The sequence below is a fragment of the Thamnophis elegans genome, chromosome 4 (assembly GCF_009769535.1).
Source record: "Thamnophis elegans isolate rThaEle1 chromosome 4, rThaEle1.pri, whole genome shotgun sequence".
NCBI classification, from domain to species: domain Eukaryota; kingdom Metazoa; phylum Chordata; class Lepidosauria; order Squamata; family Colubridae; genus Thamnophis; species Thamnophis elegans.
The window spans coordinates 33,541,442-33,567,807 of NC_045544.1; the positions used below are offsets into that span (position 1 = coordinate 33,541,442).

The 26,366-nt window shown below is 34.0% G+C and overlaps 1 protein-coding gene across 1 annotated transcript; it reads right to left on the reverse strand.

Moving 5' to 3' along the window:
• Positions 1-2,683: 2,683 nt before the first annotated feature.
• Positions 2,684-24,351, reverse strand: HDAC2 (histone deacetylase 2). Its single transcript, XM_032215890.1, has 14 exons — positions 24,152-24,351; positions 19,886-19,998; positions 18,844-18,961; positions 17,889-17,963; positions 16,958-17,096; positions 13,232-13,373; positions 10,440-10,532; positions 10,250-10,358; positions 8,289-8,429; positions 5,960-6,068; positions 5,209-5,339; positions 4,349-4,504; positions 3,501-3,558; positions 2,684-3,070 (listed from the first exon to the last, which is right to left on the reverse strand). Exons 1-14 carry the CDS (start codon positions 24,201-24,203, stop codon positions 3,040-3,042), a joined length of 1,467 nt encoding a protein of 488 aa, XP_032071781.1. The 5' UTR covers positions 24,204-24,351; the 3' UTR covers positions 2,684-3,039.
• Between the last annotated feature and the right edge of the window lie 2,015 nt (positions 24,352-26,366).

Below are 26,366 nucleotides of genomic sequence, written 5' to 3' on the forward strand. Positions count from 1 at the left end.
CCTGACTTCAGGTGCTATGGAGAATAGGTTGATCCCCTCTTCTTTGTGGCAACCCTTTAGATATTGCTATCATGTCACCCCTAGTCTCTCTTTTCATTAAACTAGACATACACAATTCCAGCAACCGTTGTTTTAGCCTCCAGTCCCCTAATAATCTTTGTTGCTCTTCTCTGCACACTAATTTCCAAAGTCTCAACAGCTTTTTTACATTGTGGCAACCAAAACTGGATGCAATATTCTAAGTGGGGGGGGGGGGAGGTGTTCTTACCAAAGTATTATAAAGTGGTACTTATGCTTCACATGATCTTGATTCAATCTGTTAATGCAGCCTAGCATTGCATCGACCTTTTTGGCAGCTGCAGCACACTGGTGGCTCATTTTTAAGTGATTGTCCATTAGGACTCCAAGATCCTTCTCAGTTACTGCTATTGAGGCAGGTACCACCATAGTACTATACCTGTGTATGTTTTTTCTTGCCTAAATGTAGAACATTACAGAACTTCTCTATATCCATACTCTCCTGGGTAAAGAGATGGAAGAACTGTCTGAAGAATACTATCATAGGTTTTTTTGAAGATAAAATTGCTCGGGTTTGCTTGGAGTTTGATGCTATTTGGTTAGAGGCTGACAGGATAAATGAACATTTGCCTGCAGCCTAGCTCATGTGTGCTAGTCCTGGCAATATAACCAGGAGGAAAATATTGGCATTGAACATCAATGAAAGCTATTTGGCAACACTCATTTCTGTCCGCTCATTGCCAAGTCAGATGTCCTGTTCTTGGCATCCACCTGATATATTCTCAATGTTAATGCATTATTTACAACCCGGAATATCAAGCACTGTAGCCAAAAACTCCTGAAGATGGTGAACAGCCAAATGTTAATGTTGGCCACTGTATATTTTTGTACCATCTGTGCTGGAGTATGTGCCAATGAGGATGGGTAAACTGATACAAAGAATTTCCTATAAACAAAAAAATAAATATTACAAAATATTAGGGGCATACTTAACATCAACAACTACACTAGTCTTCGGAACTGTTCAAATATAAAACTCTTGCCATGCAAGCTATAGGAAATGCTTCAATATTCATTATATTTTAAAAATAAATATCTTAGAATACTTGACAGCTGTTTATGAAATCCTGTACAAATTGTGTATTAATATGGCTAACCACAAATGCTTGTCTTCAGGAAGAAACTGCCATAAAAAGATTGAAGTTGGCCAAAGAAAGATACATAATCCCTATTTTTTTAATACTAAATGTGGATACAATTGGCATCTGCATTGATTTATATGTTGCTAGAATAGTTTGGTGAAATTTTGAAGGCTGGTTGCTGGAAAATGATTGGTTACAAAGCTTAATAGTAAATTATGAATACATTTAAATCTTCATTTGCTTTATGTAAATCACTTGTTAAAAGGCAAGGAATATATTTCTGACCCAGTGCCATCCAAACTTGTTGGAAAGTAGATTTTGAGAATTGCCAAGCTATTAAGATAGATTGGCTTTAGAAATGAATGACAGCAATAAATAGAAGTTCAAGCTATTGGAAGTGCTTTAAGAAGCTATTAAGGCAATGAGAACTGCTTTTGAGGCAAATTGTATTATAACTGTGCCTCTTCAACATGCTCTCCCAATATTGCTTTGGAGGACACATGAGTTGAAATAAACACTTCTCTGCATCATCTTTCTATCTATTTCTTTTCTATCGGTAACAAAATGAAGCCTTGATTTAATGATTTAATCCATTTAGATGCAAGAAACTGATGTTCCACCTGGATTCCCCCAAATAAGTACATGTGTGCTGCATCTGAAATAGTCTGGATGAGGAAATTGCATTTATCTTAATTTTAAATTAATTTGCTGGCATTTGTGACATCAAAATGGATACTGCAAAGATGCTGTTGCTGAGGTCATGAAGCAAATGTCCTATAATGTGTGAATGATACATTTTTGAATATAAGAGACATTCAGAAATAACAATCTATTCTCCCACTGATGTGTTAAAAGTCAGGATTCATTATCTCCCTTCTCCTTACTGAAATCATTTTTAAATAAACAAATAAATAACTTTAGTTAAACAAGTTGTTAAAGTAACTATTTTGGCTCATGTTTTGCTGGAATTGGAAGAGGGGGAACCAAAACAATGGATTTCATTGATTTTATCAACTTTTTTTTTTAAAAAAAAATAAATAAAGATACAATTACAAAAGGGGAATAAAATCCCTTTTTGTAATTGTTTTTGTGCAGGAATAAAATGCCATTTATTTTGATTATGCCTTAAAAAATCCTATTAATAAAGATGCTATTTCTGGTTTGTAAAAGGACCATGGCATAGGTGATGTTTAGATGTTACATCTGGAATGCTCACCTGATCTGCCATTCCCTCCTGCAAAAGTAGGCTATGATTGTCAGCAGAAAGAAAAATTCTGGTTTGCAGCTGTATGGTGTACGCTTCCACATAATCAAAGACTGCATTGATTTGGGGAACTAGAAAACAAAAACAAAACTTTCCTACTAGAAGATAGATAAAAAAAGCCTACAATTATTTTAAAGCCGGGGCATTAACCAAAATATTTTTCACCAAACTCAATTTCAAGGTTAACCAAGCTTTTTCATAACAATAGTGTAATACATACATTTGTATATACTACGTAATAATAAACAAATCAGCCAAGTACAGTTTGTTTGTTTTTTAATAAAGATATAATTACAAAAAGGGGGATAAAATCAATCCAGGAAAAGGGAAATTTTAATAGATCAGTTTAGACGTTTAACTACATCTTAACTCACATCCATTTTAAATAGTATTACATAAAGCCTGGTGGAAGGAACAAATTTTGTATCATAATTGGGGAATTCACAATACAAGTTGCCAAAAATCAAAACACAGTTGTTTGAAAATAAATATGCTCCATGCCAAATTCTACTAAATGAAAATAAAAAGTCTCTTCCAGTACGAAAAGCTTCTCTTAGTATTTTTTTTTCAGTGTGGTATTGGGTCCTTTGATTGACATACTGTAAGGCTTTATGTTCAAGGATTGCTTAGCTGTTCTGATTTTGTGCTGGGGGGGCAGAAAGAAAGAAGTGTTATTAGTGTAGGTCACATGTTAATACTGTGTTCATTTATTATGCAAAAAATGCAGTCTGGAATCTGAATGCAGGCACATCCTTTCTGTGCTCTCAAAAGCCCCACAAATGGTTTTTGCTGAAACCTAGACTCATTTTTTGATTCTGGAGAATTTTGATGGGCCAAAGTGAGCGCTTTAAGCTTGATTTATGTTTAAGGAATTTATTTCACATTCAGAAAATTGTGGAAATTGTCTCCAAATGGGAATGGACTGGCCTCACCCATTCAAGCATACACTATAAACAAATGCAATTGTTACCAATACAGGATTATTGTAATTTATAAGGGGAAGTAAGGGGCAGATAATTAACATTTCAATAACATTTTAAAAGCAGATGTAGACTTTTCAGATGGAACATACTTACCCTTTGGTATCTACTTTCTCATTACTGTTATCTTTAGATTTGTCTTCTTCTTTAATATCTAGAATTAAAAAGTAGCAGCAATTTGCAAAAGCAGTATAATCAGTTAGATGATGAAGAAATAATCTTCATTCAGTTTTAAAGGACTCTCAGGTAAATAAATATAAGATTGCAGCTCACATAAAACTGAAATTTCCCCTCTGAAATTAGCTATTAATTTCACAATGTATATGCATTGGGGGTAATCTAGAAAATATGACAGCTGACTTTAATATGTACTATAACAGTATTACAATTCTTTTATGACCTAAGCTAAACCTATGCACTTTTGGATCCCTCCTCTCAACCCAGGAAGGCAGCACTTGCAGTTACTTTGGTTTAAGTCATAAAGTGTGCTTTAGCTAGATATTATCATAAAAAGTGTACTTCATTTAATCAGATGAACAAAGGAGGGTTTCAAAGGTAAGACAGAATTAAATGTTGTAACCCGGTGGGTTGTTTTTTTTCTGAGCTACATACATGACTGGAGGCCTGAAAGATAGGTATTTTGTATTTTTTTAAAAAAATTTGTACAGCTTTGCATATGAGACAATCTTCCAGGAAGCAGGTAAAATAGGATCTAAGACCATACTCTTATTTTTGCAAATATGAGCATAATTCTTTACATCTTTGTCTGAATGTCTGGTAGTTTAAGAGAACAGATAATGCCTAGACAAATTGTCTAGCTATTTATTCATTCAGTTGAACATTTGAAAGGAGCTATAATTATATGCAAAACAAATTACAGAATTACCAGTGAATTTGGTATGTTTAACTTAACAGAAAATGTATTTAATTTAGCATTGACTTACCTGCTTTTTTGTCTTCTGCCTCTTTCTTGTCTTCTTCTAAGCGTGCTTTTTTTGCTCCTTTCTTATGATCTGTAACATTTCTGCGTCCACCTTCTCCTTCGTCTTCAGAATCAGAAAATTCTTCATCACAGGCTATCCTCTTATCAGAAGCACGAACTAGAAATAATATGGGCATTTAAAAAAGATATTATTCCAAGTTTTCATATTTCTTCAAAATGTTACCTGATGACATAAAGGCTCTTCAGCAATGACAGTATTTAACAACAACCAAAAAAAAAAGGCATGGTAACCTGACACTTACTGATGTAGATAACTTCAACTGTCTTGTACTCAATTGTGCTCTTATAGTTTTTATGTTCAAGCTATCCCAGAAGGTCTGAACAAACTGAATGATTTTTTAACACATTACTATTATTAATTGATAAGGTACTTGTAATCTGTTCTCCCAAGAAGCCTCATTCACATAACCACCCTCCATCCCTATTTAAATGTTACATCAGTTAAGCCATTCCATGAATCTGATGAAATAAGTTGAAACTCATAAAGCTTATGTCTTACAATAAAATTTATTGATCTTAACAGGTGCTACCAAACTCTAAATTTTGGGTTACTATGGAACAAATGGCTGTAAAAGGAAACAAAACCATTATGGGAATACTTTTAAACCAGTCCTGACATATCATTTTTAAAAGCAATTATTTATTTATATCTATTCACAAGCAATTACAAAGAAGCAAAGTGACTTTTTCTTCAAAAAAGCAATTGCACTAGGATTGTGGTTATTTTCTCCCCAAAAACTGGAAGCAAAATCCAAAAATTCAAGGCCAACATTTTAAGCATTACCTATACAATTTACTTACTAGAGATACGTTTGTCTGGATCTTCGCCATCTTCATCACCACTGTCTTCGTGAACGGCATCTTCTGGAATAGCTTGCATCTGCACACCAGGAGCATGGGGCAGCATGCGCAAGTTCTCAAATAAACGCTGCCTGCAAAAGAAAGCAGTTTACTATGAAACAACTTTGTTTCTGTTTTTGAATTTTTTAACTATCGACAATGTTAGCTTTCTGATTGCGAGAAACTATTAGAAAAGTAAGTTATATGGCAATAGGACTTCACAGAATAGAAATTCACAGAAAAAAACTGACTAATGTAACAAATGGGTGTTCTGTAAGCATAAATACACCTGCATAAGTGTTCATACAATTTTAATACAAGCTTTGAACAATTATCCTGTTTTCAATGTTCAATGAACTTCCTGAAAATTACTAATGTAACTTTATAGTGATAACATATTCCAGTTTTCAAAATAATATGCAAGCTATGAACATTAATGATAAAAAAGATTTCTGAGCCTTACCAGACTTTACTTTCTAAGCAAAAAAGATTTTAATACAGATGGGCCTCAGTTTAGAAGAGGAAAAGTGATATTTCTTACAAGTTACTAAATGGATAAACTGTCAGTTTTCATTTTCTATACTATTTCAGACCCCAGATGTAATTAGCAAATCTATTATCTTGCCTTCTATTATTTCTGATCATTTATTAAAAAAATTACAAATTTTCACAGCATTATTGTTTTTATTAAAAATAGGACATTAATACTTACTTAATCTTTTCCATATATTCTGGAGTGTTCTGATTTGTCATGTTTGATGGGCTTATATGCAGTTTGAAATCTGGTCCAAAGTACTCAAAATAATCGTTATATGGCAATTCTGTTAAAACAAAATTGAGACATAATTTTATTTTTATTGTTGAATTCCTAACAGACTTACAGATCTTACTAGTATATTTGAAAATATTACTATAAAAATTTTCAGTTATCAAAATAATAAATGCTATGATTTATTCTAGAAGAAACAAGTAAAATATATTATAGTTCAAAATTATGGTTTGCTTCAATTAGTGTTATATTATGTACATGCAGAATATTTATATTCTGTAAAAGAAAAAGAAAAATAGTGTCTGCAATGTCATAGGAAGTGATTTTCTTCAGTCATGTTTTTGTTTCAACCTTTGACACCTAGAATTTTGGAATGTATTCATTTAAACACTAAGTACATGCATTCATTTAAAGCTGTACAAGTATAATATGAGATAGAATAGGAAAGTTCTTCAAAAGTGATGCTTCCAAACATACGTCTCTTTTGAACTACTAAAGCTTAAAATAATGAATCTGTATGGTATTACGCCCAAAAGACTTTAAATAATTCAATTAAAATATTTACTTCAAAAATTGGAAATGCATTTTATACATAGTACCACACACAGTCAGTTTGATTTAGTGGTTAAAAGTGCTGGAGTAAAAAGCTGGGAGAATAGCAGTGTTAATTTTGAGTAAAGCATGGAAACCAGCCAAGTGACCAAGTCAGTCATTCCCTGAAAAAGGAGGCACTGACCAAACACATCTGAAAATGTCATCAAGAAAACTGGATGGTCATTTCTATATACTGACTGGAAGAACTTAAATAATTAATTTTAATCACTGTCTAAAGTTATGAACGTAATTACATACAGGATTTTATGTGTTTTATTTATTTTCAATATTAAAATTATTTTTAATAAGTATTATTTTTATAAACTCTTGCATTCAAGAAACATCAGTTGAACTTTTACTTTTTAATAATTATTCAAGAAGTAAAAATTCAATAGGCAAGTAATAGTTACAAAAAGAATGTCTCTTAGTCAACAAAGGAATAATAGGAAGATACAACTCTTATAACACACACACACACCAAAATACTAAGGATGCCTTTTAAACACTACAAAATCCACTGGATTCAACGGGGAAATAAAACATATTGACATTTTGTTTGAGAACATATTATAAATATGTATTATTTTAAGATATAACACCCCCCACTACTTCACTAAAAAAAAACCTTGCACTATAATTGTAACAATTACAAGTTACAGTATAAGCTTTACACTGTAAATTTAAGGATGCTTCCAGAGAGTAAGATCACTGAGGACAGACAACAAATATATATTAACAGGGGTGGAAGAATAAGAAAGATGCAGCCAAAGCACTGTTTTTCCATAATATGACAGAGAGGTCCGGCCAACAAGACAGATTATGTTCAAAAGTTAATACCACAAATGCCAGGACTACTTTTATTGTAACAACGATAGTAACAGAATATTGCAAATATGAATTCCTTCACTTTATCTTTCTGCAAATTAGGAATGGGCTTGTTTGAGATGTTTTCTTGGTCCAGGATCAAGACCTTCCTATAGGGCCATTGCCTTGGTAGGAGCTCTTCCTCTTGTCCTTCAAGGTCATTCCTACTGTCTTCTAAAAAACATTACCAACATTATTCAAACCCACCAACTATTCATTCATTTTGATTCATATGCAAATGAAATTCATATGCAAATGAACAAATGGTATGGCCAAAAGAGATCCTGAAAGAATCTTTGGAGATTATAAAGCCTTCAGTTAGAAGATAAAGAAATTGGAAGTGTAGATATTTTTGTCAGGATATTCAATTGAGGATCATGGCCCAAGAAGAGAACAAAATTCTGGAAGGTAATATAACCAGCTACAGAGATGGTGCTTGGATTCTACAACAATTGTGTCTGTTACTTTTATGAGGGACTCAGGGGAAGAGATGAACATAGGAAGCTATGGGAAGGGTAACTTTGAAGGGTCCAGTCCCTTCTGCACAGCAGAAATGTTGAGCATAGCAAAAACCAAGAATCAAATATGTAACCAGGTTTTGGAGTCAAGACACCACAGAAGGAGAAGCAGGGCTAGAATGAGGTCTGAAGAATTTTGCAGAAAATTAGGCTTTGGGATGATGCCACTCAAAATCACAACGTACAAAATTCTTGCTGGAATTAGGAATTTGTTAAGGCAGAGAAAGTCTAAGTTGACTTATATTAATTATAACTTAGATTATTAGACAATCTGTACTTTTTAGTATAATATGTACCATTAGGAATTTCGCAGTCTAAGGCAACAGCAGTCTCATATGTCCAACATCGAGCAACATTGCGTATGGTATATCCACCTCCTCCAAGCATCAAAAGAGGCAAGTTGAAAGTCTTTACAACTTCCACACATTTGGCATGACCTGCCAGAAGTCATGGACATATAAAAAGAAAACATGCAGTTACAAAAGGCACACATATTTAATATGAAGATTACCAAATAAGGATTTTCTACATTGAGAACTCATAACTAAACAAAGCATATCTGAAATGATAGAATAAAGTGGGGGGAAGCATATAGCACTTCAGTTTTAAAATACAGGTAATTTATTGGTCTTAATGAAAACAATCTAAAATTAAGATGATCAATAGTATTATGATTACCTAAAATGTTTTAAGGTATTTTGCATTAATGCACTGAGCTACCTGTATGTAAATTGTTTTCCAGGTATTAAAAAAGGCACAGAATTGCCCACAATTAAGTGTAACTAATGAATGATTCTCTAAGAACTATGTTCCCATTAATGGGAAAAACTTTTTAAGCATCAGCAACTTTAGATTAACATAATACTATATTTAAGGAAAGGCTGATAGACAATCGATAAATCAGCGGGTCATTGTTTGAGATATTTCCTTTCTTTAAAAAAACCAAAACAGAATGACCTCAGATGGCAAAAAAAGCAGTAGGAGCAAACACAGTTTCATCTTTCTGTTGGCTTCCCGACAGACTTTCACTGTTGGAAGCTGGCAGGGAGTGTCAGAAATGTGACTACAAGCAGCACAGTAACATAGTAGTAGCAAAGTGCCCACAACTTTGCCAAATTTCAATCTCTTGAGAGCCATGGGTTGTGGATTTTGGACACATTCTGGAATTTAGCCCATTCGAGGTATGTTGATTCAAAATCTGTTGCCCTATCACACACAATTTTACCCAAGTTTTTAAACAATCACATAGACACAAAAGTCTTAGCAGTATATTAAACAGTCTGTGCCCTGTTGGGTCATTATTTCAGAGACATTTCCTTAACTAAACAGAGAAACAGAATGACCATGGGTAGGCAAAACAGCAGTGGGCGTGGGAATGACTTCCGTCTAGATTCCCCATTGAGTTTCCTTGTGGGAAGCTCCCTTCCTCCCTCCCCTTTCCAGAATTCTGGACAGCTTATTTTGCTTGTGGGAGGGTTTCAGAGAAAAACAGTGGGGAAGCCAGAAAAAATTGCAAGTCTAAGGCCAGTGGGCAGGTAAGTGTCACAGAATATTGCGTAGATGACTGCAGCAGCCACAACTTCCCTAAATTTCATTCAGTCATGTGTCCTAGATTTTGGATGCATTCTATAAATTAGCCCATTTGAAATAACTTGATTCAAAAATGGTTGCCCTATGATGCACCATTTTGCCCCATTAAAGATTATGGAAACAAGGGTGTTAGTAGCATATAGATTTTTCTGCATGTTTATGTATATCTTTTTCTTCACATGCCATTTGACAAGCAAGCCACAACAGTCTTATATGTAAAAATACTAAAATGGAACAGCTTTTAAAGTTATTCCTTCAACTGTCTGCCGTGTACAAGAAACTACATAAACAAACAGTTGTCAATAACAGGCATTTTAAGTTTTTAGAAGGTGATACAAATTTTCAGAGGACCCATTCATTTATAAACAACACATCACAATTTAACTGTAAATTATTTAATTACTATTTTCATTCCACATAAATGAATAAATACTTTGAAAGTATCCCACTAAAACTCAATGGTTGTATATAAACAGCTACATAAGCATTACGAAATACAGCTGAAATGAAAGAAAAATGTCTGGGATTGTTTAGAATTGGAAACTCATTATAGGTCATAAAGCTGAATTCTTTAGCGAATTAAAGTTGATAAAACACTTCCACCAAAAATTTCTAACGCTGTTTTCAAGAATATGAAGCTGTGATGTTTCTGTATTTGTTCCCTTACCTTTAACAGTAAGATTAAAACATCCCAGTCGATCACCAGAGAGTGAATCGGCCCCACATTGCAATACTACTGCACTAGGTTGGTACATTTCCATCACTTTAGATATAATCTATAAAAAAGCAGGGATGTTATTAAACCTTTTATTAAATACTACAATATCTATTTTAAAAGGTGTTTAGAATGTACTCACTGGTTTAAATATTTGCCCGTAGGACTCATCATCTATTCCATCTCTCATTGGAAAGTTAACAGCATAGTATTTGCCTTTTCCAGCTCCGATGTCCTATAAGAAAAGTACGAACATAAGGCATTGCACATTGGTAGCCAAGGAGAGAAAAAAGCAGGGTATGCTGCATTTAATTCCAGATCAACATTGGCTGTTACAAGTGATTTTAAAATATTGCTTCTATATTATAGCATGTGAGAAATATCAAATAGAAAATAAACATAATGTATACCACAGAGGTATCAAACAAATTTTACATGAAATTTTTGATATACTATAAAGCATTTGATTTGTGCAATAGAAAAAAATGTACAAAAGGAGTGTGTTCAGAGAAACAAACTATAGACATGTGACAATACAGAAGAATCAGACCCAGAAGCAAAATTAGGATGCAATTTATCTCAGCAAAGCATGATTTGGAATCACTGTACAGGGTAAAATACAGTGTCTTTCACCAGGAATGAGGATGGTGTAAAATACAGATATTCAGGCAGCTTAGATTTTATAAAACAACCAATTACCTGGGGATAGGGTGTAAAGTCATGGGTCTGCTCTGTCAGATGCGTAAAATCACATGCTATTTTATCTACAAGAAATGTGCCACATTTCACTAAGCAAAAGACACAAAATAATATTCTTTTATGTTCATTTCCTTTGTATTTTTATATAAATTCTAAATCCTTCATTCAGTAATTTTAACAGCTGCACTCCTTTAAACAATGGGTTACTATTCATATTCACCAGAATGAATATGAATAGTATTTATTTCCAGCGGAAATAACTTATAATACAAAAACAACGGTGTGTACCCAGAATGATCAACTTCTCAAAAATCTTTGTTTTGAACATTATTGTCCCACATCCCACATTTCCTATTTTTTTTTAAATGTAGGTTATTGAAAAAATGGAAGAGTCTTCTAGAGGAAACAGATTATTTGGACCTCTTCCATCTGGATTCAGGCCAGGCCCTATGAAATTGGCTGCTTTGGTGGCTGATGTTTGCTGTGACCTAGATGGAGGAAGTGCAACCTTACAGATCTTGTTAAAGTTTTCAATGGTATTTCATACCATCAACTAACCTATTTTTGATAGGTATTCAATAGTATTTATACTCTTAATCATGTGATTTTTTTCCTCAAAATCACCTGTGATTAGTATGAAGCAATAGTACCATCTTGTGGTCAGACAAGTTGAAAAGTTTCTTACAGTTATTAAACTATTGTATTTAGTTTCTATTAAAAATGTAAGAAACTGATTTTTACCTTTTAAAAGATAAATTGCTATGAGTGGAAACATCAAGTCCATTATTAGTCTTAACATTTAATGACATCAAAAATCATCTGGTTTCTCTAATCTCAGAACACAGCCCTATTGATACTAAAGATTCAGCCAACCTAAAATGGCAAAATAAGAATGTGCCAAAAATTTTCAAAGCTTCTTAAAATATTATTCATCAACTACCAAGAAACTCTGAAGCAAGAGAAATTATCTCTGTTTTCTTAACTGTTATAGTTTAGAGACACAAGATTATGCACCCACATATATATTATTATAGCTAGTTGCTCTACTCAGAAAACTTTATCAGAACCAGATTTATTATGTCTATTGCATTTATATTTTGACTTTCTTCTACAATTTTTAACATTGTGTACATGGGTTTGCCCCAAGGTCCTTTCAAGTCAATTAATCGGCTTTCTGATCAAATAGGGACTTGAACTGAAGTCTCGTTAGTCTGTCCAACAATTTAAAACACTATGCTGGCCCAACCATTGTTAGCATAATATAGCATTACTTAAGAACAAGGCCACTGTAGTTTGTTCAACAAAACAGTACTTAAAACATGATTTCGTGCAATGTCTTAAGTTTTTTGTGAAGTATTTTTACTTGTTATTCTTTTAAAGTTTTTTTTAAAGCAGCATATTCAAAGGAGGCATTCAGTTTTTCTGAATGAGGGATTCTAAAAAAATAATAGCCAAGCATTGGCCTAGACTCAAATGTGTCTAATGGATTCTAGTGATACAGTAACATTTGTCATGGATACATCCTTAAATAATTATGAATTAAATTGTGATTTGACACTGGGTTATCTGAATTATTAGACCTTTGTTTTTTCCTGTATTCTGCCTTGTCTATAAACTCAAATTTCTATAGTTCCTTTATACTGTTGCACAATGTAGCATTATATCAAATAAAATGTTACCCTTTTTAAAACACAGTGAGTGTATTTATTCATGTTTTATAGGAACAAAATAAAGGCATATATTTTTTAATGCTGAATATTATGTTTGTTGTCATACTAATCCTTGAAAATGAAACAATGACTCTGTTTGTATAGTTCAATTAAAATTATTGAGAAATTTTAAAGGCATCCTGGTATCTATTAGTTTTGACCTGCCATTTTTAGGTTTTCTGGGTATTTATCTTGCAAGTGAAAAATGGAGTCCAGATACTAGGTTGGAAGAACTTCACAATCACTCTAGATGCTAAAATGACTTTTGTTTAAAAAGTTAGTACCCTCCAGATGCCACATCTAATATAAAAGTGTAATTACTTTTAAAATATTGCACTACTTCTCCCAGAAATGTACAAAAATAAGCATCTGGACTTACACTAATAATGTAAATCCTGATAAATTTTAAATGAACTTAATGGAAAAGAGAGACAGAAACTAATAACTAATTTAACTTGAAAATGAGGCTTAAGAATAGCATTTCTACAATGTTATCTTAATTAAATAAGCTTATAACTGAACTCACCCTTAAATCGCCTGTTCCAGGGAAATATTCACCATATTTATGGAATGATACTGTCATAACTCGATCTGTGGTATAAAAAGCTTCTTCAACACCATCACCATGATGGATATCAATATCAATGTAAAGAACTCTTTGATGATATCTGGACACAAAAGAAAAGAATTTAGTAAAGCAATAGAAAAAAATCTCACTGCTCTTCTTCAGAGGAAAATATGGCTAGAAAAATCCTTGATTTTCTTTTCCATCCCAGATTTAATCAATTATCTCTAATATGCAGATTTAAGTGCCACAATATAATCATATTTATCCTTCACTCAACTCCAGTAATAGAACATTTTCAAATATTAGCCTGAATGATGGCGTATATAATAGGGAGTTCATAATGTATAACTATATTGACAATTGCATGTTAAGGTTACAAAGATACAATTACATAAGGTTCTTAATTTAACTGTGTGAGATGCCTATTTTAGATTTATATTACAGTTTTTATACTTCTACTTTAAAGTTTAAGGAAGCTGTGCTATCAATTTTTAGCAGTTCTTGTGAAAGAGGCCTTTTTTCTTTAGGGGAAAAAAAGAATAAAGGGCTTCAGGTCATCTGCAATGATACTTGTTACCAATTATAACCACCAACGATCACGTAATGATTTATTTCTTCATCCCTTGAATTAACCCAAGATAATGGACTTAATTTTATAGGAAATCAGGACTGCCTGCTAATTATTGACACATCAGTCTCTTAAATGTAATTAGCAAGCTTTATGCCAAACAACTATAAATTCAACTCTCAAACTGACCAATACAGAATATATGCTGGCAAGCAAAATAGGCATGTTTTACTGTAGAAGTTATACGTTAAGTATTAGCACTAGCTTGAAAAATATATATCAAGTCAAAATTAGTGCTATGTACTCCTTTTATTGATATTAAGCTTGCATTTCATTTTATTTCCACATTTTAAGTTGTAGTACAAATTAAAAACTATACTTTAGATATGTTTTCTCTGAGAGTCCAGCATGATTTAAGTGGAGACTAATTTATGCTTACGTACTGTTTTAAACTGGTTACAGCTACTACTATTTACTTTCAGTGTAGGATTTCTGATATTGGTTAATAGTTTTCAGTTGATTTGGAGAAGATTGCTTTATTAGAAATTGCTTTTCACAAGGCACTTTTACAAGCAGGCTTATCAGGTTTTAAATAAAATGCAACGTACAGAAAAGGGCAATTCAATCTGTCTGCCTTAGAGATATGTTTCTGACTCCGCCTTTTTATGGCCAGCAAAATATTTAAATCAAAAAAATCATAACCAATTTCAGAACAGCATTAACCTAACACATTTTAACACATTCTCGATGGCTGCTTTTGAGGGAAAATTCAGAAAATATAAATCAAAATTCTATACTTGTGATGAAAAGCAATTGAATATGTGGCCAATGCTTGCTGCTGTCCATTTTATAAATCCCCAAAGCTATTTTAGTTTCTTTATAACTAATTTTTCAGGAAATTCAAATACATTCTTCATACAGATGCTGTTAGCTGACTGATGTGACTAAATTTGAATGTGGCCAAGTTCTATTTTATTATTTCTAAAATTTATTTAGATTGAATCATGTGGTAAGTTGGGGGGGAAAAATACTTTACTTTGTATTTTATTTGGCATTTAATGGACCATTGGTCAATAAGCACAGTAAAGGCTGTTTGGTATTATACATATACCCATGCATTTTTCTTTTTGGTTTTCCTTTTAATGTTATTATTGTTGGTTATTTTATAGATGAGTTAGTAACATAAAAAAGTATCTAGCAAAACTATGGAAACACACGTTTGGCAAATTCTATCAAGCTTGGAGGGGGGACTGGATAAAAATTCTCCTTCCATAAGATTCGTGTGTGTGTGTGTGTGTGTGTGTGCGCGCGCGTGTGTGTGTGTAATTCAAAATATAGCATTACATTCTAACATCAATTCACTATTTGATTTTTTTCTTATTCTTAAAGTGGAAGCTACTTTCTTGAATTCTGCATACAAAAATGCTACATATGACAGAAAGGTATACCCACATTAATTTTGGATGTAACTATGATAAATCTTACCAGAATTGTTGCCCCTCCTTGTACCATACTCATACAACTTATGAACAGTCCAATTACTTTTTAAATTAATGAATTTAAATTCGGTAGCCACATTTTTTTTTGTAGACACACCACTCTTTCCCCTCCTAATCACACCACCAACATATTTGGCAGCAAAACACTAATTTTCAAAGGCAGGAATTTTGCAGAAGGTTGTAAGAGTGATAGTGAAAATAAGGTAATGAAATTTTGCTTTCTTTTTACTTCCTTTTGCATTTTCTTTCTCTCTTCTTTACCTTTAATCTGCTTGCTGCTATTAGGTCTTCTGTTAATCTTAATTTTCATAGTTATATTTTTTGTTTAAATGTATATATGTTTTGCATCGTTTGACTTTAACATTTAGCCCTGTTGCTATGATGCTTCCCAGAAAACCCCCACTGCTTTAATATGAACCTGTTGACATTATAATTATATATTAATTACCCCTTCTATCTTTTAAAAGAGACAATAAATGTGCATATATACATTTACACAGAAACTCTTTAAACTTCAATCTCTGGTTATGGGTAATTCTTCTTGATATGTGCCCACGAATATATTTTTAAGATCCTGAAAAAGTACTGTTTAAATATACACCTATGCATCTGTGTTTATGACCATGTGTGAATTTGGTAAGAATTTAAGCATATTCTGATAATTTAGCAATAGCAATAGCAATAGCAATAGCAGTAGACTTATATACCGCTTCATAGGCCTTCCAGGCCTCTCTAAGCGGTTTACAGAGAGTCAGCATATTGCCCCCAACAATCTGGGTCCTCATTTTACCCACCTCGGAAGGATGGAAGGCTGAGTCAACCCTGAGCCGGTGAGATTTGAACCGCTGACCTGCTGGTCTAGCAGTAGCCTGCAGTGCTGCATTTAACCACTGCGCCACCTTGGCTCTTTAATGGATAACTTGTACATTCCACTATTATTATGATTGCTCTACTCTTTATGATAATATTCATAATCTTAGATTTAAGGAGCTGAACTATCCCCACTTGTATTTGCTAATCCAAAATTAACTAACAGCTTAATCTTATAGTAACTTAATTTTGCATTTTTATACGAGACTGAAATAAAGACTTAACCAATTATGTTTGTTATGAATTCATTAAGAAATTGCTATATTACTGAAAATGATAACACCAAGTGCATAGATACACCAAAATATTTTACAGACATCAAGAAATATATGAAAGCAAATTTAGCTATTAAAATATTAAAATTATAATAGAACTATTATAATAAATTAGACCAACCTATAATAAAAGGTATAATGATTATCTATACTTTAAAAAAACATTCATGCCTATAAAAGTATTAATAAGAATCATCTGGTATGAAAAACTACAGCTATCACATGATTGGAGATAAAGGCTTGTTATAACTGTTCTTTCACTTTCACTAATTATAATACAGTCAGATAGTTTTGGAGCAGAGCATAACATTTTTAAATTAAATTATTTAGAAAGAATCCATAAAGGAGAAACTACCAAAAACCCTTTTCCTAACTCTATTTCTTTGCTCAACATGCTCACTTTCAATGCAATGCTCATGTTTTCACCTTATTTATTGGGTAACTTATGCATATAACTGTACCAAGAACTTACTTCAATAACTCAAGAATGGCAAGCACAATATCATTGACATAACAGAAACCAGATGCCTCTGATTTCTTAGCATGATGAAGTCCTCCTGCCCAATTAACAGCCATATCTGTTTGTTGTCTATTCAATTTTACTGCTCCAGCTAAAGAAACATCATGAGAAAATGCAGTTAAAACATTTTGCAGAAATTAAAAAGACAAGATATAGTATGTAAGAAGAAAAATAACAGAATCACTTAACACATTTCTGTTCTGGTTTGAATTTCAACAGGTTGTCTTTTTAAACACTTCTGCTGCTGTGTTGCAAATCTCATACAGATTGTGGTTCAACCACAATTGAGACCAGTAGCTCTATTGTTAAGCAATGAGGTCATTAAATGAGACATTACTTGACTGCCCCACTTAGGAATGACAGTTTAGTGAATCCCATGTAGCTATTAGACAATATATATCCAACTTGATCCAAGCCATTCCCAGTTTGGTTTCATTCAGCCCCAAGCCTTGGTTCTTCCAACCCTCTTCAATATCTGCTACTATCAATGTCCCACTCCCCCCCAAAAAATATCTGTCCTTTTGGCTGTCCTGCAAAGTGGCAATATTCAGAAGCATATATAGGGACAACCTGCTGCTACTGCCTCTGAGCCTCTACTTCTACTGAGGAGTGCTACCTCAAGCCCCATTGCCCCTGCATTTAGTCCCATTGATACAGCGAGGACAGCTGCCCCAGCCCATAGTCAGCCATCCAATGAAGTCCCTTTGCCACACAGGAAGACCATGCCAATCACACTAACAGGGAGAAAGGTCAGCTGAGATTTTAAAAATCTACCCAAGGTAGAACATGAAAATATACCTAAAGTAACATAGTTAGTGCTACTTAATTGACAAAACTTTGAAAAATCATAAGTAAGAAAAAGAACTAAGGAGAATAAACTTACCTACAGAGCCTCCTGTTGACAGCTGACAGAACTCAAACAGTCCATCAAACACAGGACAATCTTCCCCAACATTAACTAATAAAGAAAACTTTCATTAATCATCTAAAGTTCTCTCTCAAGGTACATGTATATTTTTTAGGTTTCCTTTGCTAATAATTTTTGACATTAAGAAACTAAAAACAAATACTAATATTCCAAGTGAGGTCATATTACCGATATCCATTTATTGTAGAAGTTAATTTTGTTTCACAATTTTACTTCACTACCATAGATGCTGCGCCTGTTGATTACTTTGCTCTAACAAACTTAATAATATATTGACACACGGACATTAAAGAACTGCAGCTTTCCTCCTCTGCTGCATATAATAATCCTAAACTATAGATAGAAATCTTCATTTTAAATGAGTTTAATTTCATGCATTTGAAACTTTGTCATTAAGAAAGATTCAAACTAATGCTGCTAAATCCCATAGTGTTGCCCTTTATTTATTATATCCTTTCCTGTTCATGCTGGTGCTAGGGAAATAACTGGATGACTAAAGGAAATAGTTTCTTTCTGCCTCTGTTAAGTTAATGGTGATTAGAAGCAATACGGTTATTCCAATAGAAGTGCATTACTGCTTCAAAGCTCATTTTAACTAGAGAAAAAGCTGTGAATCCCAACTGAATAACTTTCAATCCTTACACTACAAAATAGTAATTAGGAGCATTTTGTTTGAACAACGTTTTGATTATTCTCCATATAACAGGCAAAGAAATAAACTACTGGAAATGGTAACAATCACACCAAAATTCAATAAGTAATAAAATATTTTGTAAGTTTCTTCCTTAAATCAATTCTATAATATTGAAGAAAAATTAACTGTTTTAGAAATGGAGCTCAGATTTTCTTTGAATGCAAGACATAACATTTATTTTGCTATTCTTTTATTTAAAATCAATGGGAGACTTACATCTCTGCATTTGTTTGCTGTATTCAGACATATTGTCAGGTCTTATTGAACGAAGAAATTTGATGTATTCATCGCTGTGATATTTAGTCATTTCTTCTGCTGTAGCTTTGTGGGGACGCTAATAAGCAACAAGATTGACATGGCTGTACTACAGGAAAAGAACTAGCAGCATTTTAAGTAAAGACATATTTCAACAGACACATTAAACTGACATAAAGAAGTAGATTAATAATTTCAATTTTGTCCTTGCCACCTAAGTAAAATAGTTGCTGCACATATTTTATAATATAGTAGAAAGTAAGTATAGATTAAATACAAATATTTTTGATCATAAAAGAAAACATATATTACCAAGTATATATCAAATAATTAAAATCAAATAATAAAAATTAGAGAACAAGGCCAGGAAGTCCATAGAAAAAAAATCATTCTACTTTTTCCAGCAGAAAGGAAATCATTCCATGAAGTGTACAACCAACAATTATCTCCTGCACTGCCTTGCATGGGATGCCTTATCTTTTCATGGTGATACTGGGAGTTCTTTTTCCAAACTCATTTTGACTCATTCAACGTAGAACACCTTTATCTCCCCTGCTCCGTCAAGAAAAGTATAAAATGTTGAGGTATAGCTGCTTTAGTAGGCCTTTTAATTGAACCTCTCCATGAACAAAGGCAAATATCATATCAACATATTTTCTCTCTCCTCCCAGAATGCATGCTGCTACAAAACACACCTCCTATGAGCACAGTTCCAACAATCTTGATTACTTCTTTTCTTTCCCTGTCAGAGAAGGTGCAGGGTAGCTGAGATGGACTTTATTTATAGTGTTCTCCTAAAGTATTGTGGCAGGACAGATCACATGAGTTTGAAATCTATGTCCCAACAGATCATAGATTTGTTATTCTGATGTGATATTCTAAAAAAGACTTTGTGTCTCTACAATAACGTATAATGTTTCACGGAGACAGCCTATTATTTGTAGGGCTATATTCTTTTCACTGATCACCGACTTTTAAGTGATAGCAATAAATGCATACTTACATAGATTTCCATTTTTCTGTACAAGCCATAATTTAACAATAAATTGTGTGTCATACGGATTCGGTGAGGCTTCATTGGGTGTCCCTGGCCATAATAATAGTTACCAATGTCACCTAGAACCAAAAAAACAATCCTGTTTATTACTTTTTTGTAGCTTTGAGTTTTATGATACATTCACCAGTCATCACTTGAGTATCACTTTGTTAGTGAACATTCTTTAAAAAAAAACTAATGGGGTTTGGAAGCCTTCAGAATCTATGCAGGATTGGAAACATTGCAATTCATTTACATATTCTGGACACTGGAAGAAACAGTGATAGCTACCAACAATCGATGACTTAAGAGTGTTTGAAACAGAATTATGGCACAAGCTGTGTTACTACTTGCTGCCATTACCATCTTCATGCAGACTAAATCTATAAAACTTACATAACATGTTCTTGACATTCCCAAAGAATCATATTTTCTTCTACATTCTGAAAATGCCCATGGAGTACTCTCTCTCTCTCCCTCTCTCTCTAGTGCAAAGTTGATAAATGATCTATGTAATCCGCATGTGCAAAATATTATTTTAACCTAAGGTAAATATTAATCCTGGTGATATTCTCATCTTACATTCAAAACAGGTATGTTTAACAAAAGCTGTAAACTGCATTTAGTTTCTTCAATTAAACAATAAGTATATAAAATAAAATGATAAATTGATGAAATATACTATTATCCTTTTAATTCTTAAGTCCTAATCAATACAGAGAGTTGATTAGGTTAAATCAGTACAGGTTGATTGTTTAACAAGCATTTGCAGTCACAATGGCTCTTGAACAGGTGCTTTGTAGCCTGTAAAGCATTTCCAGATGTCATAAAACATTGAGTTGCCCTCCACTCAAATTACTATAATTTGGGGACTTGGTAACCTGTTCACATGTACAACTGATTACCTAGTGTTCTGTGATCATGAGAATATTTGCAATCTTCTCTGCTGGCTTACTCAGAAAAGCAAACTTTTCACCTGGGAAGCCAGCAGGGAAGGTTGCAAATAGAAGGAATATTAGATATGGTGTGTTCCCCTAACACACTCAGAGATTTTCCCTCCTCTCAATGCACAGAGAGAAAAAATCATGCTGTGCAGTGGAAGAAGAGACCTCAAATCTGGTGAAAAAGCAACAAAATCCAATGTTCTGAGCCTTTTGATATACTGGTGTTCTCCAGCATTTTCCCCTCTGAAGGGGAAGCATCCAGCCTGCAAACATTTTTTGTAAAAAGTTTTTTTTAAATTTTTAATCTCATACATTTTCATAGTTATTATTCACATTGCATATTAACAATTTTGAACATTCATTTTCCATATAAAAATTAAAATACATAATCGGGATTGCTTTGCTTACCATCCCATACACCTATTTTATTTTACCACAACTCTATTTTTCAGGAATTTCAGTCACTATGCAAGTGAATTGTTATGTGAGTCACTATGTGACTGGAGCCATTTACAATCATTTTTACTCTTGTCATTAAGCAAATGAGGCTTTTCCTTTGATATTGCTTGTCAGAAGACAGCTGGGAAGATCACAAATGGTTGCCTGTATCAAGAGTGCGGTGACCTGACAAAGGAGGTGGTGCAACAGTCATAACTTTGAGGAATATTGTAAGTCATGTTTTTCAGTGCCATCATACTCTGCACTGTCATTAAATGAATAGTTGTAAGTCAAGAACTAGGTATATTGTATTTGCAAAGTTTTGCTCAGTGATCTGCATGGAATTCTTGGTTTTAAAAGCCTACTAAGCATTTATTTGAATTGAAGCTAATGTATTTACCCATTCATTCTAAGTTCTTTAAACAAAACAATGATTTTGAAAGTAAACACAACAATAAAGCTGTTTTATTATTTTTAGGAAATTACTGAAGGGAATTTTAAGTAAAGAATCCAAAAATAGATCAACTTTCTTTCTACAATTTAGCATGCCATTCCACATCACAAGTACAACAATGTATTATTATTTTTACTGTTAGAATGAGGTAAATATGCAATGAATCAGACTCAAAAAGTATTATTTTGAGTCTCAATTTCATAATACTGAGTCAAATGTAACATAAAAGGTTAATTTGTATGTAATAGTTTTTTTTCCCTAACTTCTGCTTCTTTACTTCTCCAAGAATTCTTATTATGTGCCATCAAATTAGCAAGAATTCTTAGTGACACTTTCTCCAGGGCAATGTCTTTCAATTCCAGCCTTCAGGTTTTCCAGTGGTGCAACCACTACTGCATGATAGGCTGTGCAGAGGCAACTGCCTCTGGTACATCAGGCTGGTGATTTCCGAAGATTTTAAAGTTTTATATACGCTTGTTTATGAACCAGTATGCTAACCTGTATTTCTGAAAGAATATTACATTTATTCTTACTCACTTTTGAGTGACAGAGAAAATGGATTATTCAGAATGAACTAGTAGCAATATACACCACAAAGAGACAAGGAGTAAGAATAACAGTGAATATAAAAGAAACAATGAATCCTGCAACCTGTTGTCTGGGTTATTTTTAACATAGGTTTAATGTACTTTCAGAAGAGCCAAGGTCACAATAGCCCAGACTAACTGGTCACAACCACAAAGAATCAATAATTCAGGGAATATGGAAGATAGCTATATCTTAAATCCTCAGTACTCACCTATGCTCCCTCAACCCTGCCCCACCACCCATTAAGGAGAGTATTTTTCCCATTAGCAGCCAAGAGGAAAAACAAAGTTATGAGAATCTGCATTTGATTTTCTTGAAGATATAAGGGCAGCAAAACAAACTTGCCACTTTGATTCTTGAGGCAGAATAGAAATCAATAGTCAGGACAACACAGTTTATGGCAAAATATTATTCAGGAGATTCAAGGACTGGAGGATAACTTTTTAGCATGATCATTAGGAACAGCCCATCTTTAATTTGTGTCCTGCCATCATTATTCAAACAGCAGTTACCTGTATCTCATATCACTGTATTCCTATTGTGAAAATCTATTCTGAGAATATTTGTTTTCAATTAAGGTTTTAACAATTCTTCTAAACAGATAACTTCTCAGTAATTTCCTCATAAAAAACACTTTTTGCCCATTCTTGGAGTCTTTGCAAGCAGATAGTTTTACTATTCTTTTACTTAGTTTGTGAGGTTTGATCAATTTATCTGAGGAAAAAAAAATGCTATTGGAAAAATTCAAACTGAAATATTTGATCTTCTATTGATTAGCTCAGATGTCCCATTATATATTCTGATTCACCAAACACCTTTTTTTAATTTTGGGTATTAACATAAAAATACCTGGAGTACATCATTTTTAATTTTTGCGTTTTGTAATGGACTTGCTCAAAAGCTTTCTCTTGTACTTTTTGATGAGACACAATCTTACATTTCTCCTTTTAATGGGGATTAAAATATTTACCTTCCTTTTCAAAAAACAATCTGAAAACTTTTAGAGTTTTACATCAATCTTTAACTGCCCAAACATTAAAAAGTTAATGACCAAGAAAATATTCTATTAATTAAAACAATTCTCCCTGCCAGTGGTATTTATTTTGCATTCTACTGGAAGGGGGAGGGCAAGAATCAGGAAAACAAAACCCTTCACAGCGTTTCGGACTATAGAGCGCTGCATTTTAACACAGGTTTATTTCTGCAACCTTGAGTTCTCAGTCCCATAAACGACAGGGAGCAATTCCCATTTGAAGCAGCGAAGGCGTTTATTTCGGATTTATGGTCAAAATGGAATAACAACAAAATGGGAACGGTGGGGAGGGGGGGGGAGGAATGGCAAAAGAGCCACCGGTTTTCCATACAAGGTTATGCACGGACTTTGCAAAATAGCTGTTATGCATCTCAACTTAATAATGGAATGAATGGAAGAAAGATTGCAAGAGTTAAAAGGGGGGGGCGGAGAAGAGCGGTGTGATCAGAAATCACAAACGAGACGAGCGGCCAGCGCGTCCCACATCCAAATGCACGCTAGGCAGACACAATAGGTAGAAGCAACAGTACCAGACAAACTAGGGGGAGGGGCTGCCTGCGGCGCGTGCGCCGGAAAAGAAAAAAAAGAAGGCGCGCGAGGACAAGAGGGTATATGGGAGGGGCGACGCGAGGAGCGCAACCAACGAATACCCTTCAACGATTAAAATTGGGGGGGGGGGCTGAGGGGGTTTGAAGTGGACAGCTAGAAGGACAGCAGGTCTTGGGCATATTACACCCCTTCCCTTGCAGCCCCGCCCCACTCAGCCCTTCTCTCACCGTCATAGTAGTAACAGACTTTCTTCTTGCCGCCTCCCTGACTATACGCCATGAAGCCGTCTGAAGGAGTCTCCCTTAGGGCGGGCGAGCGGGAGGGATAGGTTCGATTCAACACAGGACCGAAGCCGAACTATCTGGGAAGGCAGCGAACGGCACAGCAACACGGATGCCGGAGCCGGGGACAGCGTAAGGGAGCTAGGGCCCCGCCTCTTCCAGACGTGACTGCTGTCAGCCGAAGGAACCATTGAAGAAGAGGGGAGGAAAGAAAGTTTCAGCCTCGTTTCACATAGTTTTATTTTAAAAAGTTACTGTTTGACCACAAAGTTCATAATATATTGGGTCAAGTTAGTTTGTGGGCGCTACAGAAAATGAAATGGGAAGACTGGCGCCCAGTAGAAAAAAAAATGTAGGCTGCTTATCCCCCTTCTCAACATGGATGTATTGGTATGGTCTGCGTAAAGAAGCAGGCCGCTCTCTTCGCTCTGCCCATTTTAAACAGAACGCTTGTAAGGCGCATGTGCAAAAGCTTTGGGTGGTAACAATACTTTGGGCCCTACATTGTAGTAAATAAAAAGTTAATCTTTCCCTCTGCTCATCAGATAGGAAAGAGGAGGACTCTGTTTTGAGCTAAAAGGGAGTGAGAATTAGTGGGCAGTTTATGCTCCAGCTGTGATGGGGGAAAAAAATAAAAAAGTTTCCAGGCATGCATCTTGTGCTTTAGTTTTTTTTTAAATCTATTTATGGACTTCATATTTGCATTCTCTTAAAGCTTCAGTCAATAACTCTTTTTTAAACAATACATAAATTTGTGAAAAAATGAAAAAAATGGCATAAATGTATTGATGAGTAATGTTATTTACTTAATTCATTTGTGCATGTTTTAATAATGGCCGCTTTTGGTAGCTTACAAAATGAAAACCCTATATACTTCATAGCAAATGAACCTATAAACTCTAAATGAATCTATAAAATCTAAAATATCACATTTTCTGGAGAATCATCTAATTGAAAATGCTCCAAGAAACAGCATTTTACTGACAAAATTAGTTCATTCCTATCTTAGTATTTGTGACAGTATTCTTTTAAATATTGCTATAGAGGAGAGTGGCAACAACTGATTCCTAAATATCAGTACAATGTTAAGGCACCATGGTGAAAAAAAACCTAACTGTATTATGGCACTTTATGTTGCTATGCAAATAAGAAACAAATTCCTTCACATTTGTAATCATTAGTTCCAGCAATCAGATGCAATACAATGTGAAGTTTATTTGGTTTTCAATGTATAAAGCACTGAAAATCTACTTCCAAAGTAAAGGAAAAACATGAACGATTTTACTGTCTTATTCCTTGGTGCTGGATATGTTGAAATAACTTTAAACCCAAAGTCATTCCAGATAGGCTGAGGAAAAATACTGCTTCATATCACTTTCCTAGTTGCATAATTTCATAAGACTGTCTTACTCTTTCAAAGTCAGTTTTTCCAGAATGTCATTAATTTCTGCATAGGGATTTTGTATCCATTTTGACTACTGTATTACGCATAGGAAAATAATTGTGTATATTTTGTTTTTAGCTCCCTTTGCAGATATTAGTAAATAAATAGATACTGCTATTGTATTATCCTAGCACAGCTTTTGTGGCTTAGTAGTACCAAGGAACATATCTGGAAATTTCTAGATGAGGTCAACAAATAAAATTGAGTTTATGAACAAAATACTAAGTTCCTTTTTTTCTGAAAGCATCAATGCACCCAGTACACACACAGACAAACACACACGCCAGAGGGGGTTGCTGTTGGTTCACCCCAGATTGGGCAAACCGGTAGTGCGGCAGTGGGAGGCTCTGCCCACCCACCCAGTTTTTTAAAATTGGATTGTATGCTTATACTTTGTGAACAATAAATATATTTTAAATACATTGATATCTTTCTATTATATTATCTTAAGAAATTGTTTTGGGGAATCAAGGCTGGGTCAGTAGTGTATGAATATAAATATTTTTTAGCTACAGGTACTCCTCAACTTACAACTGATTGCTTAGTGACTGTTCAAAGTTATTGTAGTGACTCAGGCATGGAGGCAACACAGCCAGCTGATAGTTCGAACTTTCCTTTATTGCTACAACTTTCCCCCAAACGCTCCCACACTTATGGCAAGTCCCAAAGCAAAGCATTCACACATGCCTCCAGCAGCCTCTGGCTGCAAGTAGTCCA